The 15,178-nt window shown below is 32.4% G+C and overlaps 1 protein-coding gene across 3 annotated transcripts in view; it reads right to left on the bottom strand.

The window, feature by feature from the left end:
- LOC143244522 (uncharacterized) overlaps positions 1-14,110 on the bottom strand; it is a 32,662-nt gene extending 18,552 nt beyond the window's left edge. The window contains exons 1-4 of one of the 3 annotated variants that reach the window (XM_076489365.1): positions 14,014-14,110; positions 11,629-11,763; positions 10,903-11,118; positions 10,328-10,548 (exon numbers count right to left, since the gene is read on the bottom strand). In XM_076489365.1, coding sequence (XP_076345480.1) covers positions 10,328-10,548; positions 10,903-11,118; positions 11,629-11,683 — 492 coding nt within the window. In that variant the 5' untranslated portion in view covers positions 11,684-11,763; positions 14,014-14,110. Of the gene's footprint in view, positions 1-10,327; positions 10,549-10,902; positions 11,119-11,628; positions 11,764-13,079; positions 13,198-13,247; positions 13,651-14,013 lie in introns of those variants that run through there. The other 2 variants (XM_076489364.1, XM_076489366.1) reach the window with 2 other exon arrangements.
- Between the last annotated feature and the right edge of the window lie 1,068 nt (positions 14,111-15,178).

The following is a 15,178-nucleotide window of genomic DNA, read 5'->3' as shown; positions in this document are numbered from 1 at the left end:
AATGGAGAAGATAGAATATGTAAATTGTACATTTACTTTGTCATTATTCATAGCTTGTATTTATACTAGCTAGACACTGTAGAAGCTATGTAATCTAAAAAGGGAAGAATTGAGAGCATACATATTACTTGACAATAAGTGAAAATTGAGAATTTTTTAAATATTTGCTTTTGAAACCAAGAAAATTAAACTGTTAACTATTAAATTGTTAACTACATTCTGATGTCAAATGTATTTACATGCATTGATAATGAAGTTATTTAATTACATTTTGAGTGTAATTCTGTAAAACATCATGGCACATGCAACTGACTAACAATGTACATAAAGGTGAAAAGTATCAAACTGACAGAAGTTGAATTTGAATCTTCAATTTGATAACAAAATACACCAGTTTTCACTGCTATGCTATGTAGACATAGTTGCAAAGACAATGGGCATTTTCTTACATATATGTTTAACCTTATTTATCTTAATCAATGGTTATATAGTTTCATTTTTTGCACCGGTCATACCTGCAGCAAACCACAAATTTCCAGAAAACATAGGACTACTAAACCTATCTATTAGGAGCTATTATTCAATTGCTGGAATTGACATTGATAAAAATAAGTCAGTAACATCCCTAGTCAAGAAATAAATGTAACTTCCTGGAAAGAACCTGTACCCAGCCCAAACATGGCAGAAACTAATATCTTAATCATAAGGGAGTCAAAACATACTGCAATCTAGCTTTTACAGTCTTGGCTAGTTGAGAACATAAAACAAGAAAAAAGTTTGAGTATTATACATAAAACACAAAGAAAAGAAAATTATATAAATCATGTTTGAACAAGCCTTGAAGATTTCACTCGTCCTTTTGTTCTTAGAAGTTATTTTTAATTGAAGAACAAGTTAAAATTATTTGTTAGTTGTCTAACAATATAAGTGAATTTTCCCATAAGAAATAGAACTACTGAATTTAAGACTACATGCTCAAGAAAACATGATAAACATTAAACTGAGAAAAAAGCTAGATAAGCCAAATTTTAATGGTCATAATTATTTATTATTTTCTATGATATATGAAGTGTTTTTAGATATAACTCAACCAAAGACTGAAGTGTCATGTTGCTGTCTGCTATAAAAATGTTGAACATTCAAAAATAAATGCAGGGTGGTGGTGGTGGTAGTGAAGAGAAGAGAAAAAGGCAATGAAAGGGACAAAATGAAAAACACAAAAAATACTTCACACAAATAAAAGAAAGACTGTCAGAAAGAGTTGACTAGAAGGGTTTCCTTGAGCAAAAATTGAAAATGATGAATTGTTTTGACAAGCTTGTAAACAAACTTCCAGAACTTTTGAACAGAGACTTATCCTTAGTTAAAGGCATCAGTGCAAAAAAAAAGGAAAAGAAACTAAAACATCACAACAAGAATAACAAACATATCAAATGTACTGAAAGTAGAAATGTTTAAAAAAAAACCCAAACAAATACAGCTCCAAAACAGTGTCAAGGTTGAATGAAAAAAAAAAGTGTTTAACACAGCTTACTATGTACCAACAAGAAATCATTTTAGGAAACTTACATGGTTATTTTCTCTACAAAGCAATAACAGTGATAAAGTGAGTTCAAACTATACGAGTAACAAAACCTGAAAATACTTTTTATATTAGCACTTTAGAGATTTTGAAAAGTGTAACAACAAATTTATTAATATCTTTCCAGATGAGTTAACTGATAAAATAATGATTAAATAAAAGTTATTTTATGTATGTTACGAGAGGCAAAATGGTGAACTTAAAACCAGCTAGCCAATATAGTAACACTTGATTATAGATATGAGGCTGACATAAAAGAAAGAATTATGAATCTGTAGGACTTACACCAGAAAGTGCTGGTGAAAAACTTGTGGGGATAAATATAGCTTGGGTGGCTGTGAATACTGGGAAAAAACAGGAGCTTTTAAACTCCTCAGAGACACACTAAATGAAAATTTAGAAAAAAAATAAGAAATTTAACAATTATGCTGCATTGTACATACATTATAACTAACAGTTTGTGATGCTAAAATAGTTGTAAATCTCTTGATGAATTTGAAAATGTCTTGAATAGGATATTCAAGCTGTATTATTATTCATCCAAACAAAGAACTTTATAAAATTGCAGTTTTATTGTATGAAGAATTATGGCACTACAGAGATGGTTCAACAAATATACTAGATAGCAAGCAAGAAGAGAGGAATGAAAGCTCTCCTTTGCAACTATCAATTGTTACATATAATTTATCTCGGGCAAGTCTCCAATTCATTATGTTACATACATTACAATCTCAAATAACTGGAAATTTTAACTTAGAAGTTAATTAACTGCCGATATGTATTAAATTTATGATATTAAAGAGAAAGACTGTTACCCAAAATTTTCTTTCTTAATACAAATATATTTTAACATACAAAAATACAATTTATAACAACGGTTATTACGTATAATGGTTTATAAACAAGAATTTTATAAACTTTCAAACAATACTGAATCTTCTATCTGTTCTGGAATTAAATACTTTATGAACATTCATAGTGAGCAAATTAATTCTATGTTGATATAGTTACATTTATCTTAATGACAAGCCTCATGCTGTTTACAAGCTGACTTTTCTCTGATGAAGATATCTAATGTCCTCATAGAAATAATGATATCCGAAGTTAATTCTCTGAGGTTAAACAGTTTATAATGTTCAAAATCTTTAAATGTTCCTGGTCAAGTTCAGAAGTTTTTCAATTATTAAGTTTTAATTACAATTATAGCTTGCAAGGCATACAGTATATGGAAAGTAGCTGACCAACAATATTTTAAAACTATCTCTCCATGCTTTACAATGGCTAACTTTTATATTCGTTTGGCAAGATTCTCAAAAATTCACTGGCAAAATCTGATGATACAATAATCACTGCTTACTTAAAACATATATTGTTGATTCTTATGCTCAAGAATCTACAAATTTAAGAGAACGTACACATTTAACAATATACATTACATACACTAAACAGAAACAAGCATAGATATTAAAATAAATGTACAGCAGTAAATCTGTTACAGTGTTCACACTATTACATCTGCAGGACATTGCTACTACAGATAGAGATTATGCTGCACAGAAAACAAGAGGTTAAACAAGTGAGTTGAAAACAGACGTTTTTTAACCTTCTTATACTTCCTGACGGATTGGACAAATTTGCTGTCTGACATTTAAACCATTTTTAAACAGAAGAAAAGACAATAATGGTCAAAGTAGGAAAGAGGTTGAATGAAAGAAAAGTTTGTCAAAATGAAGAAAAGCTGAGATAAAATGTTGAGACAATCTCAGACTAAAAATGAAAATAGTGAATTTAAAGGGGTGGAAATCCCTATGCTCAGCCCAACCACAAAAGATATTATGACATAAAAGAGCAAGTAAATGCTGACACTGATAATCTGTTGTCATCACTAAATTCTTCCTGAAGGAGAAATTTATAAAATACCTTGAAACAACATATTTCATTCTAAATATTAAATTTTCACCTTTCAGCCAAGTAAGGTTGGTTGGTTGGTATTTTATGGTGCAAAGCAACTGAGCTATCTGTGCTAAATAACTGGTAAAATAATCAAAAGTAAAGTAAAATTATTAAAATTTGTAAAAAGAAATCAAAGTAAAACAAAACAGAGTTTAATTTTTAATTAAAAACTTAAATTGCAACAAATCTAGTTTATAGCAGTAAGAGATAAAGTAAAGTAATACAAGTTCTAAAACACTTTCTGTAGCATAATTTTAATTATTATAACTCACCAGGATGACTGATGGGTAAGTTCAAACATTAGCGTTAGCCACCTGAAGTTCACATTTCTAGTCCTGATTTCAAGTTATTTGACGTCATGGCCATTTTCTAATTTCTTAATGAACAATTTTACTTTAATTCATAAAAATTAATAATGTTAAAAAAACAAAGTCTAATTTATGAATTAAAAAACTTAAATAGCATTAAAAAGGCCAATGTTCTTTAAAAAACTAAAAACATTTGTAAAATGGACAGTGTCATCATTGCTAATGTTACTGTCCAATGTTAGAGATAAACCTTGGGACAAAACATGTCTAAAATGGTGTCGTCATTGAGAGTTGTAATGACAGCATGACAATAAAATGCAGGCGATTGTAAACTGAGTGTCACAAACAACACATTGGTGCATCAGTCCCACATAAAAGAAAACAATGAGTTAAAAAACCATTAATAATGAGTAGACTAATTAAGACAACTTCCTCTTTCTGATCCTTACAGAAATAAGATGGCCAATGTCCAATAGAGGGTTTTATCTGGAAAAGCATGTTTTCACATTGCTCACCCCAAGTTGACTGCCAACTGGCAGGGCACCGAGTCTTGAATACAGGACTAAGTCTATGTATGGAACAGGCACAGCAGTGATAACACCAGAGTGGACAGACTCAGCTGCAATGTAGGCAAGCTCATTCAAGCAAACACCATCGTATACTGGTATCCAGAAGAACAGGACAGAAGTAGATGTTAAAGAGAAATGGGCCAGTTGGTCTTGAATATTGGCGAGAACAGGGTGTGAACCAACGTGAAGTAATTCCAGGGCTAGTACAGAACTACGCGAGTCAGTATAAATAGTGTAGTTTGAGTACTGCTTAGCTTCTATGTGATTCAGGACAAGAGAAATGGCATATAATTCAGCAGTGAACACAGAAACTGTAGAGGGGATTCTGTGTATAACCACTGAACAGCAGTAACCCATGGCAGAATCCACACAGTTACCTGATTTCAAACCATCTGTATAAATGGGAATGGAGGGAAGGTTCAAACGATGTTCAGCAAATAAAAGACAGTACTTCCAATCAGGAGTATCTGCTTTTCTCAGATGACTTAAAAAAAGGTCACAATTTGGAATGGTAATAAGCCATGGTGGAATGGACTGACCAGTGGATATAGCAATGTTATCAAAAAGGAACAATGGTGGATCATCTGTTCTGAAAAGCATAGCCCACTGAGGAAGAAAAATATCCCCAGATGGAATGTTGTGGTAAGAATCAAAGCTTTGAATCATACAGTAAAGACAGTTGCAAATGGCAGAAGTGTAGAGGAGGTTCATGAGACAATGTACATGCTCTGAAATGCAGAAGTGCATAAACCCCTGGGACAGAGTCATAAATCAGAGACCTATAGTCTAGTTTCGATCGATGCTGATGAACAGAATCCAGTATCTTAAAGGCTGAGGTTCTGGCAGAACCATAAACCAGAAACCTATAGTCTAGTTTCAAATGAAAGAGCTAGATATATCATTAGCATACAACATCAATCTGTTCCACAAGTGGTGAAAAAGAGTACACGGAGGGTGTTCAGCACTCTTGTACATTTGACTCCTAGCTGCTCAACGTGTGGCATAAAGGTCAGCTCATGGTCAAAGATTCCACCACATATGAGGATATCATGAAAATGTGTCAAGATTTTAGGAATACACTGATCAGCTGCCTGTATAATACAGTCAGTCACTGCTGACAAGCAGTTGTCTATCAATGGCAGGATCAAGGTCTGCAAGAGCAGTGAAAAAGGGGAAGTGGACTTGATCCAGCTTCCACTGGGGCACACGGGTTAGGTGGCATCAACCATGGCCAGTCTCTCCAAAAATGACAAGAAAATGATCACTACCTCGTAGGTTACTGTCAACCCTCCATGAAAAGTGGAAGAATAGTGAAGGGGGCAAACTGAGAGATCAGTAGCAGTAAAAGACTGACTAGGCACATGAAAATAAGTATAAGAACCAGTATTGAAGAGAGAAAGGTTGTGATCTAAGAACATACTTTCTACAGAGTGACCCCTCCCATCAATATCAGTACCTCCCCAGAGTGGATTATGTCCATTGACCTGCCCTAGGTTGAAATCCGTCTGCACTCCCACTGTAGTAGTGGAACAAAGTACAGCAACATACTTCCGAGGTGAAGTGGTGGACAGTAACTTTTAAGCCTCAGGGTAAGTAATGTTTTGAACCATTTTCAAATGCTGTACCTCTTTTTCTTCCAACCACTTAAGACAAAAACAAAAGTAGGATAGGTGAGACCCATTACAATTAAGCCAATCAGGGTCTGTTTCACACTCACAGGCATCGTGGTCCTTGCAACAGCAATGAGCACATGTCAAGGAACCATAACATAATGTCTTCGGGTGACTGAACCACTGACACTGAAAATATTTGAGAGGGTTTGGAATATATGACCCTAACTTGCAATTAAGATAACCTGCCTTGATGGTGGCAGGTAAATGTGATGATGTAAATGTTAAAAGGAGGACACTGGTAAGCATCATATTTCAATCTTTGCGAGTGGAGATACGCCTCACTGCAAAAACTCCTTGGGTGGAGAAACCAGTGAGGATCTCTGACTCAGGAATGTTTTTCAAATCCCTCTCAAAAACAACTCCTTCTGACAAATTCAAAGTAGCATGTGGAGTAATCTCAATGGGTATATCCCCAATTGCCTTCAAGTGCAAGAGGAAACCACACTGAGGGACCAAGGAAGGATAACAGTCAAGAATTCAGAAACTATGTTTAGGAGTGGATGTTTCCACCAATATCTCACCAGAGCAAAGCTTTCTGACTGAGTTAGAAGAGCCAGGAAGTTCCTCTAGTCACTTATGAATAAAAAAAGGAGACATTTGCCCTAAAGTTTGTCTGAATGAGAATGTAGTAATCTCAACATTTACAGGAAACCACACTGAGGGACCAAGGAAGGATAACAGTCAAGAATTCAGAAACTATGGATATGAAAAATTATCAATACTGTCAGAAGAAGAAGAAAAGGAAAATACATTTGATAGAGAGGTTGGACTTTAACATGTTTGCTCCCAGGCCTATTTTGCAGATACTTTTCAGGGTTCTACTGTTCATTTTACAATTATTATTTTTAGGAAGAGTGTGTATGTAGCCATTGTGTATCAGTCAATAAGTGGCCCTTCAAAGGGAAAATAAAGCATAACTCACCAGTGGGTTATGTGGGAGCCAACATGCTAAAATTTATATTTCTAAAAATCTTAACAGACCTGTAATAAATGCATATGAAAGTAGTAGAAGTCTTGGTGTGTCTTTATGTATTTGTACTTATCTATTCAACCATTATGTCTGACCTAACGTACCTTACACCACTACTAACAGTACACTCATACAATCGTAAAGAAACTAAGAAACTTAAACCAAAGAATTATAAATAGAAGAAATGTCATCTGTTTCATTCAACAATGTGGAAAGGAACAAATAACCCCTAATTTTGTAAAGGTAAAACTATCAAAAAATTTTAATCAATGCACAAACATTATCCAAAATTTACAGAAAAAACTACTTAAAGCCATGTTGAACACAAAATACAAAGAACTACATGACTTACAAAAACAAAAAATGAACCTAGACCATCAACTGGTATCCTGCATTAAACCAGAAATTTATGGACTTATACAATGAAACATAAATGAAATCAACACTAGAAATGACATGGAAAAAACGATTTGCCACAACAAAACACTAGAAAAACTAAGATGCAAACAACAGAAAAGACACCAACACAACAAACGGTTGACTAACCTCATAATTAACAGATCCGACTGACAATTAAACACAGACCAGATACATCTACTTAACAAAGGACTCAACTTCGCAATAGCACCTAGGTATGTTCCAACCTTAGAAATTAAAACATGTTTAAAAGACCTAGCCAGGAGACTTGTGATACTTTCCACACAAAAAAATAAAACAAGAAAACAACCAACAGAAAGAAGACAACTTCAACAATTTTATTGACATTCAACAGCCAAACTTCCCAGAAAAAATTAAAAATTTATATTTTCCAGAAACACCTAAAAACTACACCTTAAACGATTTTTTTCAAAGAATTTTCACACAAAACCACCAACATAATTTCACAAAACAGAAAACTATCTCACAAAAAGAGACATTAATTCCATTAAAAACCTAAAACAAAACAAAAACATAAAAATTCTAAAAGCAGATAAAGGAAATGCTATAGTCATAATGAACAGACACAAACAAATTTAAACCAATACATACAAATCCAACAAAGACACAAGAAATGCAACTAAACAAAATAATACTAAAAATGAAAAAAGCCAACAAAATTTCAGGAACACTTTATTTCTACCTATGCAAGATCGACTCACTCACACCACAAATATACGGCACCCCAAGCCTCATAAACAAGATTGTCCAATATGACCAATTATGTCTACATATGAATTGTTTAATTACAATCTTGGCAAATACATAGCATGGGCATTCTCTAAATATATAACATCAGCCAGCTCATTCATCATAGACTCTTTTAATTTCAAGTCTAATCTAAATCAACATAATCATAAAGCCTTAATGGCCAGTTTTGATGTTATTTCCCTCTTTACAGAAGTTACAACCTCTGAAGCCTGCAAGATAGCCTTAGAACTCTATATCCGAGAACCTAACCCATCTATAGACATTCCCAGCAACCAATTAGCAACCCTCATAGAATTCACCACGATGAAGACAAACTTCATGTTCGACAACCACAACTGTAGACAAATAAATAGCCTAAGCATGGACAACCCAGTATCACCAATTCTAACCAATATTTTTATCACACAAGTTGAAACACAAGCAATTAACACAACCTGACATCCACCACTATACTGGTACAGATACGTAGATGACAGGATTGCGGGATTCAGATTTACAGAGCACACATTTAATTTTTTCAATCACATTAACTCTATACATCCCACCATTAACTTCACATGTGAACAGGAAGAAAGCAAACAAATATCATTTCTTAACCTCAAAATTACAAGAACTGATACACAATTTAAAACAGAAATCTACCGAAAAATCACCCATACGGACTATACATTCCTTGGGACTAAGCACATGAAACAAAACAAAAATTCAACATACTAAGAAACCAAATAAAACACAGCCATAAAACTATAATCACAAGATAAAATTAATGACGAATTAGACAATATAAAACAATATTTCATCAACATCAATAAGTTTCCTCCACAAACCGTAGAAAACATTATAAGCACACACCTAGACAACATGCAAAATCAACTAACAAAAGTAAATATATCCCACAATTTAAAAAATCACGAAACCATATACTGCTGCATACCATATATACCTGACATCAGCAGAAAAATAACCAACATTTGGCAAAAACTAATAACAAAACATGAAATTCCAGTTAATACTAAATTTATTCAAAAACCAGGCACAAAACTAAGGTCTATACACTGACAAACACCACACCAACATTTTTTATAAAATACAATGTCATAACTGTCACGACTTCAATATTGGAGAAACAAGTATAAAAATGGAAACCAGATTAAAAAAAACACAAAAAGTCACCTTCACACATTTTTGAACACTACAAATCAAATAACCACAACATAATCATAGAAAACACCCAAATACTAAATAAAGAAACAAACATAAACAAATGCAAAATTAAGGAAGCCTTACTTAAACAACAACTCAAGCCCAAGATAAACCAATAGAAAGGAACACTTTTATACCTGTATTAATAATATAATATAATCAAACATTTAAGCACACCCTCTACATTCCTATACTCAGTTACACAGCCCCCTTCAAACATGTGGTTAGCTATCGGTCAGTTACCTCTTTCTTTCTTTGTGAACCTGACAATGACCGAAGAAGGTCGAAACATTGTTCGCTCCTCCACATAAAAAAAAATTCTCAACCCAAACCAGCCGTTTTTACATATATATTTCTCTACAAGTGGGTTTTCTCGTCATCACTGATTAAAGGCCACATATCCCTGTTTCTAAATAAATGCATCAAACAGCTGGAAGAAAGTATATATCTGAGAAAAAATGAGTCAGAGTCAGTGGAAACTGTTTAAGTTATATGTAGAAATAAGTGCAAGTTATGTGGATATGACTAAAATGCTCATGATTTCGTAAACATTTAAGTAAATACATATTCAAGAAAGAAATTTCAAGAAAAAATTGAGTTTATATAGACCATACTGAAGTTAAGAAAAATGAAAATTTGTTTTTTGCTACACATATTCTTTGTTTTATCACTGTCTTAGTACTTTGCTGAATTACTTGTCCTGCTATTTCACAGTATTTACTATATTATCACTTAAAATACTATAAATAACTGGAAATATAAAAACAGTATGAATTAAAGCAGGATGAGTGAAATTTTAGGTCCACTTGTCCTACAGAATTTAGTGATAAAGAAAAAATCTTCAAAGCCTGTTTAAAAATTTTCATTGTTATAATACCAACCATTAAAAATGTCTGCCCTGCTTCCAAGATGAGGTGTTCATTTTCACGTTCAGCTTCCTCAACAATTCTCACTGCATCCTGGGGTGTCATCATATTCCATAACCCATCTGATGCAAGAACTATACAGCGATCTCTCTTTGGATCCAGAGTAACAACAGCTACATCTGGTTCAGGACTAACAATGAACTCCCCTTGAAAGTAATTGTAGCTCCATAAATCTCCTAAATAACAAAATAATTATACTAGTACAGGCTTTACCAGAAACTGAACAGAAGAAGTGTGAAAAACAAATATCATTAAACTTTTGTAAAGTTTCATCCATATCTCCAAAATGGTGTTCAAAACTTTCAACATGATGTTTTACGAGAAAAACAAATTGCCTGTTAGGTTTTTATTAGCATATAAGCATTGTAATTATGAGGTTTATAAGGCTAAGTTAAACTCTAAACAGTAGCTAATGGAATAAATTCAACAATATTTCCATAAATATAGCATTCAATTACTTAAAAGAAATACAAAAAATTACATCATTTCCAAAACAACAAAAACAATATATATACACACGAGTACTGTACCAAGTGACCTGGCAACAGCCAGAAATGGAATACGATCAAAGTGAGTGCTTCGACGGACTGGTCCTTTGTGACCAATGCTTGGTCTCTTCCACACAACCCTTTCAACACCTGCTTTATTCATCACAGAACCTCCCACACTATGGATACGTTCTCTTTCTGCTGGGGATTCTGGCTTGTGGTCTTTAGTTAGGGGTTGAGCAATCCAATTATCAGAGTCTGAGGAAGCATACAAACATATCAGTTGAATATATACTCATAAAATGGCTAATAAATGTGTATACCAACACATAAAAGTAAGTTTTTCTCTTCCATATTAGTAGTTCCTAATTTTACAAGCTACTATTACAGTTTCTTTGGCTGAATTTATGTTTCAGTCTGCAGAGAATTTTTGAAATCTTTTGATTTAAATAAAAACAAACATGGAAGAGAAAATATCACTCTTAATATATTAATATGTAATGAAAAAAATACACACTGTTAAGGATATTTTATACCAAAAACTATGGCACTTAAAAATAAATGCAGTGAACTATGTTATTATGATACATAGAAATTCATACATAAAAGGGATATAAAATACAGTGTTATGTAATTACAAATTTACCCTAAACATCCAGAAACCATACTTGCTCATTACAAAACAGTATTGTACTTCTAAACATTTGTACATCACTATGATACCTAGCTCCTTACTAATTTTTCTAAAATAAGAAAAAACAAACTTACCTTTATCTTGACATCCCAAAACAATTTTAGAATCTCCTACATGACCTACATACATTTTTCCATGCCTTATGAAAGCCACACTTGCAGTTGTTCCTGAAGTACTTGGCAAACCAGAAAATGTCCTTGGCCAATTATCTTTAAAATACAGAAAAAGTTAAATATTTTATCTACCAATCAACATGTGCAACACATGCTAAAGATGCATGAAATTGTTTAGATTACATTAAAATAAAAAGATGCTATAGGACAAATGTACATGAAAATTTCTATGATGATCTAGTTGTTTAAATAGACACTGAAGCCTTGACCAGTTTAGGATACTAGCTTAAAAATTCTTTAAACTTACTTAAAGACATCTTGATCCATTACAAGACCTCTGTCTTTTGTGTATAAAATTTCCCAAAAAAACAAACGATTACATGAGAATGCTTTATTCAGCTTATAGAAGCAGTAAAATGGTAATGAAATTAACATATTAAGAAAAGTTACGAAAACATTGCATATTATAAAGAATAAATATCTTCAGTACTAAACAAAATTAGAAAAATGTTTTAAAAACAGGTTGAACAGCATTAACATATTAAATTCAGATTTACTAAAACTCAACAAACATCAAAGGTTGTTCGAATGCTTCATGACAACACATGAAACAAAAAAGACTATATCATATAATAAATGCATCATCTAGAAACTTTAAGTCTCAAAGTACACTAATGTACATTTCAGTGCTCAAAATTATTATATAAATAACTTCTGATCATTCTATACAAAACCATGGCAATTCTAAGATACATTTAGCAAGTTCCCAAACTGTTTGTTGCTTTTCTATATTAAAAGTAAAACCCATGTTACTGTATTTTCTACAATGAAATGTGCAGCTCTTAGTATAGTTACTTGACAGAAATCCAAAACTCATGACTTATACAAAATCTATGTAAAAAATTTTCTCAACCCAAACGAGCCGATTTTACATATATATTTCTCTACAAGTGGGTTTTCTCGACATCACTGATTATACAAACATTGTTTGCAGTAGTAAATCATTAGTAAAAAAAAACATGCATATGAAGAGTTGAATGGTCTCCTGTACTGTCTTTTCCTGCTGTTCTTCACGTTAAAAGTGTTAAAGCAAACAAACATTAAAAGTTTTAAATAGTACGCGATAATACAATAAACAAAGTTTACTGTCAATTTTGTCAAGAATAGCATGTGATCACTATATTAATAAAAATTAATTGTGACACTTTGTAACAGTCGAGCTTTGTTTATGTTAGTTTTATGCTATAGGGCAATGGATATGGCGTAAAACTAAAAACGGAATACATATCCATAAGAAAAATTAAATCAAGAAAGTTTAAAAGGTTTTCGTAAAAATTGTAATCACTTTTGTACGTTTATTTTCTTATTTAGCGACGTCGCTCCGAGAGGCTAAAAACATATGTACGACTTACGAACAAAAACAGGACACGCGTTGAGTTGTGGGTATTTTTCCCAGGCTTATAGGTTCCGTTGTTCCCAAAGCAACGACTATGAATAAAGCTAACGCTACCACATTCTGTTAGTCCCATAGAATGATTAGAACGAGTAGGTTTAGGTTTCAAGTATAGTACATAACTTACCAACTTCCTTCCACATGTCAAAATGTGTGGTTAGAAAACCATCTTTGATTGCCTTTAATACTAATTCGTCATTATCTGACCAAAAATTCTTTTGATTCACTATATGATTCATAAGATGCTCCTTTGCATACAGAGCTGCTTCGCGTCCTCCGTGTCCATCAAAAATTCCAAAATAGCCGTACTCGAGGTCTTTTTCATCTTCAGTTTGTTGATAAGCCACAACAAATGCATCTTCCATATACTTTCTTCCACCCTGATTACAGTGCCCAGTAACTCGTAAATTTACTCCAATTGTTGGTGCCATTCTTCCCAGTAAAAATTGTCTAAAAATCAGCTTGCAAAACAAATATTATTGTGACACCCAACCTCCCATTCTAAGCAAATGACGTCAGGATTCTCATCTAACGAATGATTGGTTGCTTTATTACACCTGACGTCAGTGATCACGTGCGTTTTCCTCTCTCTAACAGTATTTCAATATTTTTTTAGTTTAAACGCATTTTATTGGCTAAACGACAGATAACACAATATATCAATAATACGTCATTCTAACGTCAAAAATGTCTGACGTATCGTTATTTCTGAAAACTTAGAACTTAAAATATCGTGACAACTTTACAATGAGATTTTTTATTAAATAATTAAAGTCGCAACGCTTTGGTTGATTAGACTTAATAGTCTAATCAACTAGTAAGATCATCACTTCTTAATAATACTAAAGAAGATAAGAGTTTACAAAGTTTGGTTACTTAATTTTCTTACATACATGTGATGTGTAGCAGTCATTCAGCGTCATAACTCCAAGAGGAAAGCACTGAGATCCCAGAAACCTTTCACACATCCTAAGAAAATTCTGAAGGTTTTAACATTGATATTATTTTTTTGTGAAAATAGCCCTCAAGCAATAAAAAGGAAATAGTTATATTGTGCCATCTGTCGCTTGGTATAACAAATTGTTAGGGTATACATGTTTAATAATAATAATAGTTTAGAAAAACATAAAAAGTTAGAATTCATATCAGTGGCGGAAACGATTATATTTAAATGTTTAATCGTACTAATTCATAGTCACAGAATGCTTTAAAGCAATATCCCTTTCTTTTCTGTAATAGTACACTTATGCATTTGACATGTATAGTTATATGAAAATTGTTGATACTTTCTGTTTCAAAATATGAAAACACATAATACCCGGGCAACGCCGGGTAAGGAAGGCTATTATGTAATAAACATCTCATAAGTTGTAAACAATATAATTATTGCTTTACTGCGTTACAATCACTCACATGCAAATGATTATTTAAAAAAAGTTTTATATTTGCTTCTAAGTTGATTTCTAAAATAAGTCGCAACACACTATGTATAGGTTTAAATCTAAATAAAATATTTGTAAAAGTTTGCAACTCCATACTTAAAGAGCAAAAATCTGCATCAAAATTAATGAGACACTATTTAAAATAATATTATTTTGTCAGTTAATATTGCTTCTGAGCATATTAGAATTAGTCCAAACTAAGCATAAATAAAATTACTAATTAGTAGTTCATTTATATTTGTGATTAAAAATCACGCTAAAACTTTTTTTTTTCCCACACACCTATTAATTACTCTATTACGAATTTCAAATTAGGGATATATAAGACAGCATTTCAAATCTATATTTTATGTTCCACCTTCTTATTGATTTGTTGCATTTAAAATATATATATATATACTTTTACAGACTTCTCAACTCAAATCAGCAACGGGCTAATGAAAATAAATGCGTAGCAAAAGTCTGCAGTAACTGATTTTCACCGTGAATATGATCATTATAGCACAGTTCACGTAACGTTATTAAATTTTGACAGTGAGCCATATTTTTTCTTGAATATCAATTAAAATGTTTCGTTTGCAAGGTATGGTGGTGTGTGTTTGTGTATATGTATGTA

The sequence above is a fragment of the Tachypleus tridentatus genome, chromosome 2, assembly GCF_004210375.1.
Source record: "Tachypleus tridentatus isolate NWPU-2018 chromosome 2, ASM421037v1, whole genome shotgun sequence".
NCBI classification, from domain to species: Eukaryota; Metazoa; Arthropoda; class Merostomata; order Xiphosura; family Limulidae; genus Tachypleus; species Tachypleus tridentatus.
Note: the sequence above shows the minus strand (reverse complement) of the source record. Positions and strands in the feature narration are given on the sequence as shown.